Source organism: Camelus bactrianus, chromosome 11 (genome assembly GCF_048773025.1).
Source record: "Camelus bactrianus isolate YW-2024 breed Bactrian camel chromosome 11, ASM4877302v1, whole genome shotgun sequence".
Taxonomy (NCBI): Eukaryota; Metazoa; Chordata; class Mammalia; order Artiodactyla; family Camelidae; genus Camelus; species Camelus bactrianus.
This window is the reverse complement of record NC_133549.1, coordinates 17,225,002-17,245,048: the sequence shown is the minus strand read 5'-3', so window position 1 is coordinate 17,245,048 and position 20,047 is coordinate 17,225,002. Positions and strand designations below refer to the sequence as shown.

The 20,047-nt window shown below is 52.7% G+C and overlaps 1 protein-coding gene across 8 annotated transcripts in view; it reads left to right on the top strand.

Moving 5' to 3' along the window:
* The window catches only part of JAKMIP3 (Janus kinase and microtubule interacting protein 3), a 108,286-nt gene that overhangs the window by 27,512 nt on the left and 60,727 nt on the right, over positions 1–20,047 (top strand). For all 8 annotated transcript variants that reach the window (XM_074373353.1, XM_074373352.1, XM_074373351.1 and 5 more), the window contains one exon: positions 19,442–19,662. In XM_074373353.1, the coding sequence (XP_074229454.1) occupies positions 19,528–19,662 (135 nt within the window). In that variant the 5' untranslated portion in view covers positions 19,442–19,527. The remainder of the gene's footprint in view (positions 1–19,441; positions 19,663–20,047) is intronic.

Below are 20,047 nucleotides of genomic sequence, written 5' to 3'. Positions count from 1 at the left end.
ATGTCAGCGTTTTATTAGAAAGTGAACTTGGCTTGTAGCCTGATTGGGGCGGGAAGAAGACAAAACCCAAGGCCAGAAGGACCTCTTGGCAGGGAGGGGTGGTGATGGTGGGGTGGCAGCGGGGAGCTCTGGGGGCTCCACCAAGCTCGTCGCTACCGCTTACCCACAGGGCAGGTGTTCACTGAGCCGCATGTGCAGGCGTCCCGGGGTCAGGCCCCACGGGGTGCACAGCGGTCCCAGCCCCAGGGGCTCTGACCACCCAAGTCTGCTGCCCGCCTCGTGCCGGAGAGGGCCCTGGGGGCCGGCAGCAGCGGTGGGCGCACTGGCAAGGCTCACTCCGCGCCCCGTGCGCGTGTCCCCCAGGACCGCCGGCCCTCTGAGAGTGCTTCTTCCCTCCTCGGCTGCTTTTCTGTTCTTCGAAATTGCTAATCACCAGGCGTCAGCTCTGCTCTGCGAGCTGGGTGCTCCTCTGGGCCTTTCGTTGTCACTCATCCATTCACTCATCCATTCTTGTTTTCCGTTCACCCAGAGGAGAGGGAGTCCAGCTCTGAAGCCTGCCTTAGTGCTCGCCTCTCCACATTGTCAGGGATGTCCGTTTAGTTTAAGAAGAGCTTAGTCTCCAGGGCTTTAGAAGGAGCCCCAGGGCCCCATGCAGACACCCGCCCGGGGCCACAGCAGCAATGCGGGAGAAAACTCAGAGAAGACGGAGGGACAGGCACAGCTCGGAGGCACGGGCGGGGCTTCCTCCTGGTCCGGCGTCCCCAGGTCCCCCACAGCCACCCCAGATCCAGCCCCGCAGCCGCTCAGGGACCCTTCCTGGGCACCGTGGGACAGGGATGGTCTTCAGATGTGCTCTCCTTATGGTAGTTTTTTTTAATTACATAAAACAAATACATTCTCATTATGGAAACTTGAAAAGTATCTAGAAAAGAAGAAGAGATGAAAATAATCACATTCTTCCAAGATAAATTACTGCCCACAAGATAAAACACTAAAATTTTGGAATATCTTCCTTTTCTTTTTTTTCAGTTTTTTTGCGCTGTTAGGATCATTCTGTCCAGTAAGTGTTGCTTCTCTCTCCTCCCCTGGTGTGAGACACTCATTCTCCTTTTTAGAATAAATTCTTCTTAAGCACATTTCATTGTGCAGAAACTCACTTAATTCATGAGCAGGTTGTTCCCAGGGTTGCACTATTATAGATAATATTGTATCGAACATTTCTGAGCATCAGGTTTTCTCTGTATTTACAATGACTTCTTTGGGGTAGAATCTGAGGTTTGAAATTCCTGGGGTAAAAGTTAGTGGCACTTTGAAGACTTGAAAATTCATATTATCACGCTGCTTTCAGAAGAGCCACGCCAGCCCGCCTGCCTCGTCGGTGGTCCCCAGACAGTCCCTTTAGCATGCTGCTTATGGCTTTGAAACCTCCTTTTCTGATGATTCAGTGCAGGAAGCGGCGACACATGCGCACTCCCGCCGAGCCGTCTCTGCGCTCAGGACAGTGCAGACGCCTCTCCTCTCTGCGGTCCTCCCCTCCTGCTCCTGCCTGACAGCCCACCGCGTCCCCGGCAGCCTTCCAGGACTGCGTGTAAATGGAACCCTGTGGTGCTTTTTGTATTTTGTTTAGGTCTTGCTTCCACCCAGCGTACTTGTTTTAAGGCTTATTGTCGCCTGCATCAGTCGTGAATCATTGAGATTATTCTTGCTGAGCAGTGTTCCGTTGCGTGGACGTACCCCAGGTTGGCCCGTGGACTTGGGGCTGCTTCCAGCTTTTCCCGGGACAGAGGAAGATGCTGTGAACTTTGCTCTGCAGCCCTCTGCCCAGACTCGTACTCTCACTTCCCTCGGGCGGATGCCTGGGCGGGGTCACAGGGTGGGTGTGTGTGAACCAACAAGGTGTTTTCCAAAGCGGCTGAGCCAGGCCGTGTCCCCAGCAGCCCCGCGAGGGAGGCCCTGTCCTCCCTGCCCCTCGCGGCGCTGGGTGCGGCCAGGCCCGCCTTTGGGCGGCTGTCCGGGGTGTGGAGGCAGCCCGGTGGCTTTATCGCGTCTCCCTGAAGACGGTGATGCTGACGGCCCTTCGTGTGCCTGTTTGCTGTCTGTGCACCCGCTTTGGTGACAGCCCTTTCAAGTCTTTGCTCGTCTTTAAATCGGGTTGTTTATCTTCTTCTTACTGAATTTTGAGACCTCTGAAGAACACGTGTATTCTGGATACAAGTCCTTTATCAGACGTGTGTCTCCGAGTGTTTCCTCCCGGTCTGTGGCTTGTCTTTTCATTTTCGTAACTGTGTCTTTCAAAGACAGATGTAACAGTTTTCTGGAGTCCAATTTGTCAGTGATTTTTATACGGGGCCTGTGCCTTTTCCCTCCTCTCCGATCACTTTTTTCTAATCCAAGGTCATGAAGGTGTGTGTCTGTGTTTGGATCTGGAAGCTCTGCAGTTTTGTTTCACATTAGCTCCCTGATTCATTTCTCCTAGGTTTCTAAATGCGGGTTGAGCTGTGGGTTGTTTTTTTTTCCTCTCTTTTGTTTGTTTGTTTTCTCATAGAGACGTGTAATTATTCTAGAACGATTTGTTCAAGACTATCTTTCCTCCATTGAATTTTCTTGGGCCCTTTGCCAAAAGTTAATTGGCCAGATGACATGAGGGTCTCTTTTTCTGTTTTGCTCCATTGATCTGTATGTATTTGTATCAATGCCACATTGTCTTGATGAGTGTAGCTTTGTTGGAAGCTGAGTCTGGGTAGTGATTTCCCATTCCAAATCTGTCATTTTCCAAAATTTCCTATTAGATCTTCCGAAACTGCAAATATAGGTCATTTGCTTTTTCCATATTCAATTTAGAAACAGCTTCTCAGTTGCTACAAAACAAAATCTACTGGGACTTTGAGGCTGCGTTTAATCTATGTTTCCGTTTGGGGAAAATTAGCCTCATGACAGTATTGAGTTTTGTGATCTGTGAACACGTTACGTCTCTCCATTGATTTAGATCTTTAATTTTCTCTCATGAATGTCTTGTGGCTTTAAGTGTATAAATATTGTAAGTATTTTGTAGGCTGTATTCCTGAGTATTTTGTATTACTTCGGTGCTGTGGTAGAATGGTGCTGTTCTGAAGTGAGATCGTTTGTTGCTAGTTTATAGGAATGTAATCGATGGATGTAATTGATTTTTCTCTTTTGAGTAACTTGATAAACTCACGTGTTCTCAGTAGATTCTTTGGGATTTTCTACATCATATGTGAATAACGATGTATTTTTAGTTTGCATTTGGCATGGCTTTTGGTTCTCTTTCTTGTTCGGTGTTGAACAGAAGTGGTGAGATGTTCAGCATTGTTTCCTATTTTAGGGGAAAAGAAGTCAGTCTTTCTCTGTCGTTAGCTGTAGATTTTTTTGTGGACTTCTTTGATCAGGTTGAGTAAGCAGCCCTTGCTTGGCTCACAGTTGGTTGAAAGTTTTTATTTTTTAACAGCTTTATTGCGGTATGATTCCTGTACAGTAACTACACGTATCTCAGAGGTACAGTTTGATGAATCATCTCAAAGGTTTTATAGTGAATGGATTTTGAATTTTGTCAAAAGCCATTTCGCACTCCCTGTGCATGTCCCAGCTGCCCACACTGTCACCCTCCCTGTGTGGGCTGGATCTGAGAGGCTGGTTTTGTTAAGGATTTTTGCGTCCGTCTTAAGGAGGGGTGTTCCTTTCGTGTACCACCTTTGTCTGGTTCCCGTGTCAGAGGAACGCTGGCCTCGGAAATGAGATGGGAAGTGTTCACGTCTATGCTTCTGGAATAGTTAACACAGAACCGTTCTCTCTCTTCCCTAAATGTTTTTAGAGTTCACCAGCACAGGCCCTGTGCCTTGGGTTTTCCTTTTCGGAGGTTTTTTTTTTTTTTTTTTTTTTTAACCACAATTTCAATTTTTTAATGGACAAAAGGCTACTCAAGTTCTGAGCGACTTTCGTTAGTTTGTGTCTTTCGAGGAGTCAGCTGCTCCGTTGCCGCTGTTCTTTCCGTGTCTGTGGGCTGCGTAGTGACGTCCCCTCTTTCATGCTTTTCGTTGTTTTTGTTTTTTGTGGCGGGGGGTAATTAGGTTTATTTGTTCGTTTGTTCATTAGCAGAGATGCTGGGGATCGAGCCCAGGGCCTCGTGCATGCTAAGCACGTGCCCCACCCCTGAGCTACGCCCCCCCCTCACTCTTCATCGTGGTGGCTTGCGGCTTCCCTCTCCCTCTGTCTCTCGCTCCTTCATCAGTCTTTCCAGAGGTTTGTCAGTACTACTGTTTTCACAAACTCTCCCATCGACTTCTGCTCTTGTTCGTCTGTCTTCAGTGCATTGCCTTCTACTCACATCCTTATTGCTCCTGTTCTGCTTACTTTGCATTTATTTTTATTTTTCTATGTGTTAAAAATGGAGAGTTAGACTAGGATTAGACTGCGATTGGAGCTGTTTCGTATTTTCTAACACAAGCGTTCGTTGTCATCATGCCCCCTCCCATTCCACTTCAGTTGTGTTCAACAAATTTTGATGTATAGTGCCTTTATGTACATACAGTTCAAAATATTTTTCTGATTTCCCTATAATTTCTTCTGGAGTGAATGGGTTATTTGAAAGTGTGTTTTTTACATTTCCAAATATTTAAATTTTTTCTTTTTCTCTTTTTATTATGTATTTCTAGTTCACTTTCTTTCTGGCTGGAGGACATTCTTTGCATCGTTTCAGTCATTCTAACTCTGCTGAGATTTGTTTTGCCGCCCAGTACAGAGTCTCCCTGGGTGGATGTTTTATGTGTGCGTGAAAGTCCGTGCGTTCTGCGGCTGTTGGGGGGTGGCCTGCGGACGGCAGGGCGGCCTACCTGGCCGAGGGCTTCCCTATCTTTACCTAGTGTTTTGTGCACTTATTTCATCTCTGAGAGGTGAGTGCTGAAGGCTCCACGTGTGAATATTCCTGTTTCTACTTTCATTTCTGACAGTTTCTGTTTGATGCGTGTTTGAAGCCCTGTTGTTTGATGCACGAACATTGAGGATTGCTACGTCTGCTTGGTTTACAGACTCCTTTATCGTCATACGGTGTCCCTCATCATCCCTTACAACGTTCCTTGCTCTGAAATTTATGTGATTGAACATTAATACAATCACGTCAGCTTTCTTTACATTAGAATTTGTATCATAGAGCTTTTCCATCCTTTTACTTTTGGCTGATCTGTCCCTTTATATTTAAGTGAGTTTCCTGTAGATTGCATAGAGTTGGTGCTTGCCTTTTAAACAAATCTCGTCTGGGAATGTCTGCCTTTCAACTGTGTTGTTTGGACCGTCCACAGTTAGTATTTAGGGAGATGGTCGGACGCAGCTGTAACTTTCTGCTCTTTGTTTCCCACTTGCGTTGTCTCCTCTTTGCTCCTCTCTTCTTGCCTTCTTTGGGGTTGAGTATTTTTTATGATCCTCTGTTACCTCTGCTATTGGCTTCTTTGTTATGCTTCTCTCTTAATTTTTGGCACTTTCTGTGGGGTTTTCAGCATCATCTTTAGCTTATCACAGTCCTTGATGTTTTGCCAACTCACATATATTTAATGACTCTGATTTTCTCCCTCCCATTTTTTGCTATTGTTTTCAGATATTTTACTTCTGTGTATATTACAAACCCTATGACACATTGTTACTCGTTTTGCTTCGAATAATCTGTTGTCTCTTAAAAGGATTAAAACTAGGAAAAGAGCCTTTTATGTGTACGTCCTTCTTACCATTTTGAACATCCTTCACTCCTTTGTGTGGATTCAGTTTTCCGACTGATGACTTTCTTCTGTCTGAACATCCTTTTAACGTGTTTTATGGTGCAGGTCTGCTGGCAACAAATACTTCCAACTTTTGTTTGTCTGAAAAATATGTATGTACCAATGGTAATAACTTTAGTAATATATAACACTATTCACAGAGTTCGGCAACTAACCACAAATTTAGAACCTTCCCAGCACCCCAAAAGAAACTGTATCTTTAGCAGGCACTTCCCACCCCCTTGTCCCCAGCCCCTGGCAATCACTAACCTCCTTCCTTTCTCTGTATGTTTGCCTCTTCTGGACATTTCATATAAATGGAATCATACATATGTGACCTTTGGTGTCTGAGCTCTTTGACTTAGCATTACGTTTTCAAGGCTCAACCACATGGTAACGTCTATCAGCACTTCATTCCTTTTTATTGCAGGGTGATATTCCATGGGCGGGCTGCACCACATTTGGTTTATCTGTTTGTCATTGATGGACATTTATCAGTAGCTTTTTGGCTGTTGTGCATAACGCTGCTGTGAACTTTGTGTGGACGTTTTCTTTTCATTTCTCTTGGGTGGATCTCTAGGAGCAGAGTTGCTGGATCGTGTAGTAACTCTGTCTAAAACTGTGTGAGCAGCTGCCAGACTGGTTCCCGAAGCAGCTGCTCTATTTGCCATCCCCACCAGCAGCAACAAGGGCTCAGATTTATCCGCATCCTCACCAGCACTGCTATTTCCTGTCCTGCTTTGTTTGCTTTTGTTTGGACAGTAGCCATCCTAATGGGTGTGAGGGGGTCAACTCCTTCATTTTTGAAAAATATTTTTGCTGAGTGTAGAATCCTGGCTTGACAGGTGTTTTGTGCTTGTATTGTCTTGTTTTCCAGCACTTTAAAGGTACCTTTCCCTCGTCTGCTAGCTTGCCTGGTTTCTGACGAGGCTTCCATAATTCCTATCTTTGTTCCTCTGAGTGTTATGCGTCCCCTCCTCAGCTTTCATTTCTTTCAAGGTTGTTTCATTAGTTTGACTGGGATTTGTCTGGATTTTATTTTTCTTGGTCGAGGATCTGTGAGCTCCCTGAGTCTCTGGTTTTCTTCTGTTTTATTAGTTTTGACCAATCCTCTGTCATTTTGTTTCGTTGCGTATCTCTCCTCCCTGTGTGCTCTGTGGCCCCAGCTGCTCGTGTGTTGGGCTGCTTGATGTTGCCTGGCAGTTTTAGAGTCTCTGTTTGGTTTTGTTTTTTCTTTTTATATTTCGTATTTGGTACTTTCCATTGGCCTGTCTTCAGGTTCCCTGAGTCTGTCCTCAGCGTTGTCAGTTCCCCTGATCAGCTGGTCAATAATGCTTCACCTCTGATACCGTGTTTATTATTCCTAATGTTTCCACTGAGCCTTTTCTATCGTTTCCGTTTCTCTGCTCTAATTCTCCATCTTTTCATCCATGTCATCCACCTTTTCCATTAAATGCTTAGATATGTTAGTCAGTTACTTGAACTTCCTGTCTGGTAGTTGCAACAACTTAGCATCTGTGACCTAGTGCTGTCGGCTGCTTTATTTGTTGACAGTGGGTTGTTCTCCTTGCTTTTTTCTGAGTCTCATGAGTTTTAACTGAACGTCAGACATTGTCTGTGGAAGAACAGTGGAGACTGGGGGAAAAACATCACGCCCAGAGAAGGGCACACCTCTCCCTGTGTTAGTGGGTGGGTTTGGGCCCGCCAGGCAGTGGTTGACGTGGGCCAGGCCTGCTGCTTCCGCCTTTACCCTCCACTGGGGGTGGCCTTATGCTGTGTGCAGAGTGGTGCCCAGGGGGCTGCGGGGGTTATTCTGTGTTCCTGCTCCAGCCTTAGCTTTTGACACTCTGCACACCTGCACCACAGAAGGGTTGTCCAGCACTAGACAGCTGTCGCTTGTTACCCAGTGCAGGGCGATCTTTCCCCTTTGGGGAAAGGGCGATCTCCATTCTTCTGATCCAGCCTAAGGGCTGTCAAGGCTTAGGTGCCTGAACTTGAGGAGGGTCTTCTGAGCATCCCCGAGCCTCGCCCGCAGCCAAGCCCTGCTTTGTGTCGGTGCAGGATCTTGAGCCCGAGGGGCCTCCTCTTGCTCCCCGGGGCAGGTGTTTTTGGCCTCCACACTTACCCTGGAGGCTGGGGTCTCTTCCTAGCTCCTGGGCAGGAGGGAAGGAGAGATTTTACTTTCACTCCTCTCCCCGTGGCCCTGGGGCCAGAGGGCCTGCTGCTCTTCTCCCAGTGGCCGAAGGCTTCTGCTTTGTGTGAAAGAGGGGCCCGGGAAGTGGGGTGTGCCTCGTGCCCGCCCGCCCCAGTGGCAGCCGGCTGCCTCCTGCCTCCTGCGCCACGGGGGTGTGGAGCCCCTCAGCTCCTGTCCAGTCCTCGGCTTTCTCATGTCTGGGCTCCAGGAGTCCACACGGCTGTGCGAGCCCACAGGCAGCCCTTAGACACACGTGGAAACTGGAGCTGATTTCTTCTCCCCACTTGCTCCTGGGCTCTGCCAGAGGTGAGCCAGCCCAGGTGCCCGTGTCCCTCTGGAGGGGCTTGTCACCGCTCGGTTCCCTTGGGACCTGACCCTTTAATGGGCCCAAGGAAAGACGTGATTCGGGTGATTATGTGGCCCTTTCTCACCTGCGGGGTGGTTTTTCTCCATCTCAAGCGGAGACTGTTTTCTTGTGTATTTTTTAAATCATTTTTTTTCCTTTTTTGTAAATGATCTCTTTTGATAGTTACCTATTTATCTTGGAGATCTTGGTGTTGTTATTGAGTTTCACAACCTCCTAATACAGTAAAGATGCTAACGTTTTTGTTGTATTTACTGCAGATGTTGTTTCAGCTTGTTTTTAGCTTCTTGATCGCATCGCGCTGGTAGTGAGGGGGTGCGAAGCTGCCGCGCCATGCGGCCCCCCGGTCCTTCCTCGTGCGAGCTCCTCTCATCTTCTTCAAGCCCAGAAAGTCGTCTCTCTCCAGAGATTTGAGCCGTGCTTGTTTCTGCTTCTCCCCAAGGGTTTTAATGCTTCGGTTTTCACCCTTAATTCTCTCTAATCCATTTAGGATTCTGTAAGGCAGTATCCTGTAGATTCATTTTTCTTTCACAATCAGCCAACTGATCACCCCAGGACTTAGGACTTAGGGATCACGCGCCCCTTGCTGTCGAAGACCGTGTGTTAGATTCTTACGTGTATCAGGGCCTATTTTTGAGTCGTGTAATCTAGTCGTGTGGCCGTCCATGAGATTTTTTTTCTGCTTAGTAAAATTACACGATTTAGACCAAAGAGATGACTTTGCTGTTAGAAAGCCACCTGCTATGTCTCTCCCAGGCGCGTTTCCCGCAGCTCTCCGGACGCCTGCTCGGAAGTGCCTGGTGGGATCGACGGGCTCGCCTCTCGCTGCTGGGCCTGAGCGGGACGTGACGTTTAACCGGAGCCACCACGCCACCGTGTGACCTGAGCTGCCTGTATTGACGTGCGCGTTGTCGGACCGTCCAGGCCATCGGGTCGGGCGTGCGAGGTGGCGTTTGGTCATCAGGAGGACGGGGAGCCCACGTGACCTCGGCACAGGGAAGTCACGGGAGGGAGTGGCCCGAATGCCGAGGGTCTCACCCAGCGACACCGCCTTCTCCTCCCCACTCACACGGCGGCCTCGGGGGCACGTCCCTGTGACCAGGTGGCCGAGGAAGAGCGGACTCAGGCCTGGTGTACAGGTGGTTGTGCACCGCGCGTGAAACGGACACCCCAGGCCTTCAGCCTTCGGGGAGTAGGGTCTGTGTTAATTGCCACCAAACAGAGGCCACAAACCTAGCAGCTGGCAGCAGCACAGACTTACCTTACAGCTGTTGGTGAAGTCAGAGTGTGGGCAGGTGCGGTCCTCTGGGGACCTGGGGGCCCGTTTCCTTGCCCACCTGGGTTGATGGTGGAGCTCAGCCCCTTGTGGTCAGAGGACCCGGGTCCCTGTCTTCTTGTGCTGTGACCTGAGGCCATCTGAGCTCTGAGAGGCCGTGTCGGTCCTTGGCTTAGGGCGGCCTTCTCCATCCTCAGGGCCAGCACTGGGGTCCGGTCTTCCTCAGGTCATGTCTCTCGATCTCAGCTGGGAAAGGGTGTCTGCCTTTAGGACTCACGGGATTAGACTGAGCCCCGGGGACAATCCGGGATAATCTCCTCTGAGAGTCTTTAGCCTTAATCACATTTGCAAAACCCCTGTTGTCATGTGAGGTGATGTGTTCACTGGTTCCGGGATGTGACCCACGTGTGGACCCCTGCCGCCTCCCACACGGTGTGTCCGCAGCTTAGCCTCGGACCCTCTGCCCCAGGTTGATACCGTTTGTGCTGCGGGGATGGAATAGTCATGTTTCTAGGAAATCTCACATTTAAAAAATAAATAGTCTTCGTGGATAAAAAGGAAGGTGGAACTTTCAAGTTTACAGGAACAGTGTCCGTTTTCTACAAAAATCTCACTCATGACAGCACTTCACCACTGTAGGTATTTTTTTAATTGGTAGATGCACAGTACACACTGGTAAACCGAGACAGACAGAAGCAACCTGAAGTTTATGGAGCAGGTTCTGAGCAGGTGAGCCCGTAGCAACGGCAAGAGGCTCCAGGACCTTCCAGGCAAACTGCAGGTCATGTGACAGCAGCCGGCGCGTGCGGACCAGCAGCAGCTCCTGAGCACTGGCCACGCACGCAACTGAAGCCACCGGTCCCCTGGGCCGTGCCCTGAACGCCCGTCTGTGTCGGAACGCTAGGGCCCCGGCAGCCCGCCCGCTGCGCACGGAGCATCACAGCTTTTGCACCTGAACTTCATATTTTCAAAACTCCTGCTGCGGGAGGGAACACCGTGAACTGGCTGTTGTTAGACGCTACCCTGAGCAAGTGTCCTTTTCCCCTAAAGGGACCTCTTAGGAGTAAGTTGCATCTGAGTCAGGGCAGAGTGGTCCCGTCTCTGCCGGCACTGGCAGGGCCAGTGCCCTCTGGGCTGCTGTCGGGACCGCTTTGTCCCATTGCTCAACGTCTTTTAGCTTTTTCATTTCTAAACTTCAGTCAGACACACCCCCACGCGTAAATGGACACACATGTACATTTTTCTCTTGCTGCCTCTGACAGAGGACACTCATCACCAGCCACTATAGCATCTCCCCTACGTTATGTTGCCAAACGCTAGTTCTGAGACGTGTTCCATGAACAGAGGGTCTTCTGAATTCCTCTTCCGGCTGTGATGGAGTAACTGGCACTGAGCTTGCTCTCCTACCATAAAAAAACCTCTAAACTGACAGGAGAGAGAGAGAGAGGGCAGTAGCTGTCTTCAGGCACTAACCGCCGGCTGGAGCAGAACTTGGGGGCCTGGAGACGGCAAGACACAGAGGGCGCCCGGCTGGCTCCCTGGCCTCTGGCTGGTTGCTTTTCCACTACAGCCGCGGGGCTGCAGGCCGGAGCCCGGGATCGGGCAGGGCCGTGTTGAGGGCCACGCAGGGGGCGCCGGAGGCTGGGTGAGGATGCGCCAGGGCCTGGCTGAGAGCGAGGCTGTGCTTCCGCAGGGAGGCTGGCAGGCCTGGCCCGGCTGCAGGATGACGTCGCCCGGATGGATCGGGGTGGCTCAGCAGCCCTGGTCCACAGGCGGAGGGTGGAGAGACTGCTCCGCGTCTCCATCTCACTGGGACCAACGCCAAGCCCGTCGCCCTGCCCACGACCCCTGGGCGGCCTCTGGTGGGGGTGCTCTCCACCCCCTCCCCGTTTCCCGTCGCACTGTCGGCCTTCTCCGCGCTGGCTTGCCAGACTCCTCGCCGTGCTCTGGACCCCATGCTCTGGAGGTGTGTTTAGACGTCTCTTCTGACCAGGGTTTGCCTTCCACCCCCTTTGTCTGATTCGTGCACGTTCTTACTAAAGCCCCATCCATCGGTTTCCTTTATGGGAAGTGTTTTTTGTGTCCTGTTAAGAAATCTTTGCATCTTCAGGGCCAGGAAGACCTACGAGGTTTTCCTCTATAGGGTTATCATTTCACCTGTCATGTCTGTATCTGCAGCCCGCTGGAAAGCGGCTGTTGGTCTGTGGTGGGAGGTAGGCGCCCAGGCAGACCCTGGACCTGTGAACATGCAGCGAGGCCAGCACCAGCCAGCCCCTTCCCCTGCCCTCGCGTGTCTCTCCGTCACAGACAGGTGGTGACACCTGTGTCGATCTGTCTAGCCTGTTCCTTTGACTACGGTCTGTCCACGTCTCAGTCCATGGCCCCTGCCCCTGCATCTTTATTTGAACCCTCAGAGGGAGCCTCCAGCTCCGTCTCCATCTCCAGCCGCCTCAGTTGTCCTTGGCCCGGCCCTGCCACGAGCTTAGGACCAGCTGTTGAGATCAGCAAGGCCTTCTGTTGGGGCTCAGAGTCCTGGGGAGCTGCGGCGGTGGTGGCGAGACCCTCCTTCATGGCGCGTCAGGCTGACAGGCGGGGGCCCCGCACACGGCGGGCGGACACGCGGGGGCTGCATCGCAGTCACGCGTGGGACGACACAGCCGGTGTCGGGCCGTCGGTAACCGCAGGCCTCCCCGCCCCCGCCCGCCCCAGGTGGGCAGTTCTGGGGCTCCAAACACAGGGAGCAGGGAAGGCTTTAACCCCCGCACTCTGACCCCCAGCCCCGCCAGCTCGTTCAGAGCTGTGTTCCTAATACGTTTAATCATTTGTCCGAACGTGTAATGTGTTTGGCTTTTGGAGCCGGTTATGGAGCCATAATAATTGCAGTGATGACTCAGCCTGGAAGACATGTTCATAACCTCAGCGCTGAAGGTCGCAGTAAAAAAGTTTAAATTTCCGTTTGTGTACGTTCTCTTGTGCTGTGAGGATGTGACACAGTGATCAGTTAAAGGCCTTCGAGCAAAAAAAAAAACACAAAGTATTCCATTAGGGGCCATATATCTACATTTTTCTCTTCTTTTTGAAAAGCTACCAAAATGTAAAGATTCTACTAAAGAAGAGGCTGTGGACATGTTTTAAAGTCGCTGTTCTATTTTAGGTCATCTTTGTTGCCGTGTTGCAGGTTCACTGACCTTTCCTTTTGCAGTGCACCACCCTGCTGTCCACACCGCCCGCTGCATTTCTTACCTCAGACGCTGTGTTTTCAGCTCCGTGTTACTGATTTGGACTTTAAATTTACTCCACATCTCTTCTTAACCTGCTGCTGTTTCCTTTACCTTCTTTTTCATTCTTTTTTTCCCCATCTTTTAAAATAAGTGTAGTTGACAATGTTGTGTCAGTTTCTGGTGCACAGTGTCATGTTCCAGCCATTCACACACATGCATGTGTTCCTTTTCATGTTCTTTTTCATGCTAGGTTACTACTGTGCTGGACAGTAGAAACTTTATCTATTTTATATACAGTACTCAGTATCTGCAAATCTTAAACTCCCAATTTATCCCTTCCCACCCCCTTTCCCCCTGGGTAACCAAAAGTTTGTTTTCTATATCTGTGAGTTTCTTTGTGTTTTGTAAATAAGTTCATATGTGTCTTTTTTTAAGATTCCATATATAAGCGCTATCATATGATATTTTTCTTTCTCTTTCTGGATTACTTCACTTAGAATGATGATCTCCAGGTCCATTCATGTTACTGCAAATAGCATGATTTCATTCTTTTTTATGGCTGAGTAGTATTCCGTTGTATAAATATACCACATCGTCTTTATCCAGTCATCTGTTGACGGACACTTAGGTTGCTTCCGTGTCTTTGCTGTTGTAAATAGTGCTGTTGTGAACATTGGGGTGCATGTATCTTTTTGAATTAGAGTTTCCTCTGGATACATGCCCAGGAGTGGGATTGCTGGATCATAGGGTAAGTCTATTTTTAGTTTTCTGAGGAATCTCCGTACTCCTGTACCTTTTTGATCACGTGGGTTTTCTCAGTCCTGGCTGTCTTAACGTCCTGGTCTACGAATTCTCGCATCTGCTTCACATCTGCATGTCTTTCTGCTGTTTCTCCCTCTCGTCAGGAGTCCTGTTCCCCCACTTCTCTATGTGCCTAGTGCCTAGTGATTTTTGATTGGACGCCAGACACAATGACTTTACATCATTGGAGCTGGGTGTTCTGTAGCCCTTTAGGTATTTTTGAGTGTCGTTCTGGGCACAGTTGAGTCTTTTGGGAAGAGTTTGATCCTTACGAGGCTTTCTTTTCAGCTTTCCGAGTCAGAAACAGGGCAGCTTTGGTCCAGGCTCATTAGGCTCACTCCTGGGTGGCGGGGGCGCCCTCTGGGGTCTCTCCCGGCTGCCTCGGATCACAGCCACGTTGTCCTGTCTGCGGTGGGGGGAGCAGGCCTGGAGCACATGCTCTTAGGAGGCAGCATTGTGTCCTTGGGGGACATGCTCCCGCTGGACCCCAGTCTCCTCATCGGAAGAACCCAGGTTTGGCTGGCGGTGCTGAGTCTCCTGCGCTGGAAATCTGGTGGTGACACGTCTCTGTTTGTAAGTGGCGGTTGGCTGGGTGCCTGGTTTGGTAGAAGCAGACCTGTGTCTAAACCCAGTCCTGTTATTTTCAAAACTTGCACTGCCGCCTGGAAAACATCTTCAGCACTCAGTGGTTCACGTGATGAAGTCATTGCCGCTGCCCCTTCCCGTGGCTCAGAAGACATGTCCAGGTGTTCGTGCGGCGTTAAGCCCCCTCCCTGGACTGAATCAGACAAACTCAGAGCCGCACAGAAAGTGGCTTCTGCAGAACATGTTTTCCCTGAGAGAGTCATTCACTCAAGGACGGGAGGTGGGGACCCTTTCCTCAAGCAGGTGGGCGGTTTTTACACTCATTTAATAGAATCTCTGTCTTTTATCCCGAGACGTGAGCTGGCAGATGTTAAATCCTGCTTGTGATTTAAATTATAACTGAAATAATAATGAAGACAAGTCTAAGGTTTTTCTTTCCTTTGATCAAAAAGGTGGGGCAGGACTTCTGCCTCCAGGAAGACAGAGTAGATGGACTTGTGCCCCCTCTTGCCAGGAGTGCAGTAAAAACTCTGGACATTGGGTCTAAAGCAAACAGAAGATGACTGGAAGGTGAGGTGAAGAAGGCAGCCCCGGGGGCCTCAGACCCAAGAAGACACAGCAGTGAGTTCTTTGAGTTTTCTTCTGGCCTCGTGCATCCCGGAGTCAGAGCTGAAGAAGCCAGCAAGTCAGGAACACCAACGGACACAGACAGAAACAGCCCCGAGAAAGCTGTTCTCTCTGGCCAAAGGGCAGGACGGCTGAGAACAGCCCAGCGGTGCGCGTTTTGCTGAAGAGGATGCACCCACGGCACACGAGCACGTGAGAAGACGTTACCGTTAGCGTTTGGGAAATGCAGATTAAACCCCAGTGAGGTACCGCCCATCAGAGAGGCCAAAATAAAAAGCAGCAGCCACACCAAGTGCTGGCAAGGATGCAAAGACACCAGCGCCCTCTTACGTCGGTGGCAGGAATGGAAAACGGGGCGGCCCCTCTGGAGAGCAGTTTGAAGTTTCTTAATTAACTAAACATTTGACTGTGTGTGACCCAGAAACTGCACTTCTAGGCATTTGTATCAGAGAAATGAAACCTTACGTTCACACAAAAACCTGTACGTGGGTGTTTGTAGCAGCATTATTTGTAATAACCCAAACCTGGAAACAACCCAGGTGTCCTTCCGTGGTCGGGCGGGGGTAAACAGCTGTGATGCACCGGTGCTGGGGAGCATTCCGCAGCGGTGAACGGGATCGAATGTGAGCTGGTCACGCGCCCCTCGGATGGACCTCCAGAATTACACTGAGTGAAAAGCTGATTCCAAAAGGGCACATCCTATACGATCTCATTTGTCTAACAGTCTTGAAGTGACAAAATTATACAAACAGAGCAGATTTGTGGTTGCCAGGAGTTGAGGAGGGTATAAAGGTGATGAGGGGGGCGGTTAAAAGGCAGCGGGGAACCCTCCTGGAGAGGGGGCTGTTCTGTCCCCCAACAGTTCCCAAGTCAGCGTCCTGGTTGGGATTCCACACTGGAGCTTCTCAAGATGCTTCCAGGGTGGGAAACTGCATTGGAGGAACCTGGGATCTCTTATTATTATTATTTCATCCGGTTGCACGTGAAGCTACAGTGCTCTCAGACTAAAAAGTTTATTTAAAAGTAAGTCATGGCACCTCCTGGAAAGCTGAGCGTTTTAACTCATTCGCCGGTGAGTCGGGACTGCAGCTGGAGTCACACGCCTCTCCTTTCAACGAAAGGAGAAACGCGTTGGTTTCGGTTGGGCAGACTCGCAGTGATAACGCACCGTGTCGTTTAGAGATAAAAAGCACGTGTGTGTTGGCATCGAGGCCGAGTTCTTGAGGACGACACCGAATCACTTTTTAAATTTTTAAAAAATACTTTGGGGGGGGTAATTAGGTTTATTTTATTTTTATTTTTATTGGGTTGGTTATTTAATGGAGGTACTGGGTATTGAACCCAGGACCTTGTGCCTGCTAAGCACGCACTCCACCCCGAGCTCTGTGCACCCCCGTCACTTTCTGAGGACCGCGGGTGTCGCTGTGAGAATGACAGTGTCCCCATCGGGACTTCTGTATTGCCCTTGGCCACGGTAGCCCGTCTCCAGTGGTTTCTAGACAGTGTCGGAGCGCGCCCGCCGCTCCCAGCAGGGAGTGCTTCTGAAGCCAGTGAGGTGCTCCTTTCTGTGAATTTGCCAAAAGGCAGCGTTTCAAAACCGAGATGTTCCTGAAGTCGGGTGCCGTCCAACTGGGAGACAGGAATAGGGGGTACGTATCTTAGCGCAACACTGGGCCCAGGCCGTGACTTCAAGGTCGGGGAGGAGCCCCCGGCCCGGCCCTCAGCCCGGCCCCCGGGCCCAGGCCCACTGCAGGGGCTCTGGCCGTTTCTCTTCTTCCCTGTGGGTCCAGACGATGCGTCGGCCCAAGGAATCTGGAACAAGGCTGCCTGAGTTGAAGGCTTGCCGAAGAGCCTCACTTTGGAGGGGGCGCTGTGTGTGGCCGCCTCTCTGGGCCTTTTGCTGACCCGAGCTGCTGTGCCCCCGTGGGGTCCGAGCGGGGACAGCAGAGGCCGCTCAGGGGTTTTCTCAGGGGCAGTGGCTCTGGGTGGGGGAGGAGGGGCTGCTGCTGCGTCTGCTCGGAGCTGGGGCTCTGCCTCCTGTTCTGACATCAGGACGAGAGACAGCGCCTGGGCGCTCGGGGCGCGGAACCGAGGGTGCCCGTGACGTTGCTCAGCTGCCGGGGTCCCATCCTGCAGGCACGGCGCTCTGTGGCCAGCGTGGCTGCCCTGAGGCTGCTCCTGTCCCCGGTCCCCACAAAGCTTCCACACGGCAGCCCAGTGTGCACCCCTCAGACTCTTCATCTCTGCCGCTGGCTTCTAGAAGACACGTCCTTCTCCTCGGCCCCACCTCAGCCCCGTCAGGCCTGCCCCCAGCCCCCGGCTCAGTGCAGCTCTCCTCCAGCGAGGGCGCCGCAGCCCAGGACGTGATCCAGGTTTGCCGCTCGGGGTCCAGAGTCCTGGGCACAAGCCAGTTGAAGCCCCTGGCACTGCCGAGGTGGGTGCTCTGCGGCCCTGGATGAGACCTCGCCACTCCCAATGCCTCTGTCTCTCCTGGGGCTGGCCTCTTCTGTCTCCAGGGTGACAGGAAGGATGGGGGCGCGTGTGAGAGACTGGACGTGATCCCTGCAGCTGGCGCTTTACCAGATGTGGGGGTGTGTGCGGCAAAGCCCGGGGTGCAGAGAAGCACATAAAGCAGACCGGGAGACCCCGGAGCATCCCTGACGGTCACTTACTTGATGCCTGACTCCCTCTAACGTTGGCAGTGGCGTCGGGGGCAGTGTGGTGGCTCCACCTACTGAAGCGCATCGTCCAAAGGCTCCAAGCTGCTGTGTTTACTCCAGTTGGGGTGGGGTGAGAAGTGGGGGTCCCCTGTGCCTCTCCCCATGTGGCAACCCGTCCAGCACCCCTGGAGGACGAGCACGGCCTGGGCAGGAGGAGGGGCCCCTGGACCCCCTGCCCAGGGTCTGGGCGCGCGGGACCCACCCTGGGCTCTCACTGGGCTCTGGGGAGAGTTACTCTGTTCACACTCATTTCCATGAATAACACACTTACCATGTTTGTCCCCAAACTGATGTTGGAGAAAACAATTCACTCTGCCTTCAGGGAGACGCCGGGCTAGTCTGAAGACTGTTGCTGCCTCGGAAGCTCTCAGAGCAGGGAGGCCAGTGCCAGGGTGGAGGCGGCTCAGCCCCCGGGGTCAGTGGTGGCAGGCAGGGTTCAGAACCAGCCAGAGCTGGCGCCATCCTTGTTCAGCCTGTGGGAGGGAGTCAGTGTGGACTGTGTTTGGACCGAGGCAGAAGCCGGTGGGCGGTGCAGAGGCCAGGCTGGGGGCGTGGTGGGGGCGGGGAAGGCCCACTCTGCTGCCGTGCAGTGTGGGACACCCCCCGGTGCCTCCCTCTACCTGACCCTGCCCTCAGTCACCTCTTAGACGGCTGGTGATGCCACCTGTCTATCCAGGAAAGGCCTGCAGAGTTTCATTTTAAAATAAGCAAAAAGTAACAAGGAAACATCGAGTAAATAATAGTTCTGGTGAAGCACAGCTGGCGAGTCGTGCAGGTGCTCAGGAGTTCACTGCCATCCATAGCGGGACCCTTGAGCAGGAGGGTGGGGCCAGGTGGCATCTTGGAAATGGTGGCTTGGGAGGCAGCTCTGGAGAACAGACTGGAGAGGATCACAAGGGGATGTAGGGAGGACCGTCAGGAGGCTGGGGCCCCACGTGGTCCAGGAGAGACGCCGTGAGACCGAGCCTGGGGACACTGCGGGGCAGGGGTGGGGCCAGGTCCCTGCTCACAGAGGCCAAGGGCTGGCATGGCCAAGCCCCTGACCCAGAGCTCCTGGCCAGGGGGTCCCAGTGGTCCTGCAGGGCCTCTCAGACCAGGCCATGAAGAGCCTCACTAGGTGGACAGGACCCGCCATCCAACTTGGGCACAGGATGTCTAAAGCCAGCAGGGAGGCCTTGGTGGATGGGACAGTCTTGAATCTCTTTGTGCAGGTGAGGAAATGGAGGCACGGGGCTTCCTAGGTAGTCAGTGGGGAGCAGGACTCAGCCCAGCCTCCGCCTTGTCATCCAGGCAAAGTCAGTGGACATGCCCACTTCCCACACTTGGTGCCGGGCACTGGGGCCTGTGAGGAACACAGGGCAGCCCCAGGCCTGGAGGCACGGGATTCAGGCATCACGGCGCTGGGTGGTAGATGAGCTTGGCCAGGGGGCCGGGGGCCGGCCCGTGGGGTGGTCTAGAGGGTGTGCTCGCCGCTGAGCCAGCTCAGGCACGCGGGCCAAGGGTGAAGCTCCTGGGCCCCATGGAGGCGTCCAGGGCCCCGCCTCAGCGTCTCCTGTGTCCAGGAAGCTTGAGTTTCATGCCCACCGCTGCAGTCAGGCTGCGTGGGATTCAAGCCTCAGAGTGGGGTCCCCGTGTTTTAGTCCAAAGGGGCAAAGAACAGACACTGAGTGCTGGTCACCTGGAGGTGGGGACATGGTCTTGTGCGGGGGTCCCCATCGGGGTGCTGTGTGGAGGGCGGACGGCCCTGCGGTCCGGAGCTGTGAGCTGCCGGCAGTGGGGCCAGTGGGCAGTGGGGCCGGCACCCTCACGCCCCTGCCCGCCCCACATGCGGCCTGAGCTCAGGCTGAGGCCAGCCGGGCGTTGCCTGCTCACCAGGTGTGTTTCCCTCCAGGTGAGTGAGGAAATGTGAGGTGGCACCGCCCCAGCTCAGCGTGCACAGCCCAGCCCAGACGAGCGGTCCCCCGGGCGCCCCTCACCATGTCCAAGAAGGGCGCGGGCGGCCGAAGCAAGGGGGACAAGGCGGAGGTCCTGGCCGCGCTGCAGGCTGCGAACGAAGAGCTACGGGCCAAGCTCACCGACATCCAGATCGAGCTGCAGCAGGAGAAGAGCAAGGTGGGCGCCTCTCCCCGACCCTGCCCCCTCCCCCTCCCCCACCCTGCCCCCAGGTCCCCTGCCCCTGCCTTCCCTATGCATCTCCCCGCCCTTCCCCCACCCTCCCCTCCCCAGCCCCCTGCCCTTCCCCCTCCTGCTCCCCAGCCCCCTCCCCCTCCCCCACCCCTCCCCTGCTCTCCTGCGGTGGGGGGGCCCTACACTCCCTCTCCCTCTCCCACCCCTGCCACTATGTCCTCTCCTCCCCCTCCAGTCCCCCCAACCCCCGCACAGCCACTAGGAGGTGCATGGGCTCTTGGGAAGAGGATGCAAGGAAGAGAGGATTTGGGGAGAGGGTGGCAGAGGGAGACGTGAAAGTGCAGGGCAGGCGTCTCCCCCAGAGGGTCCG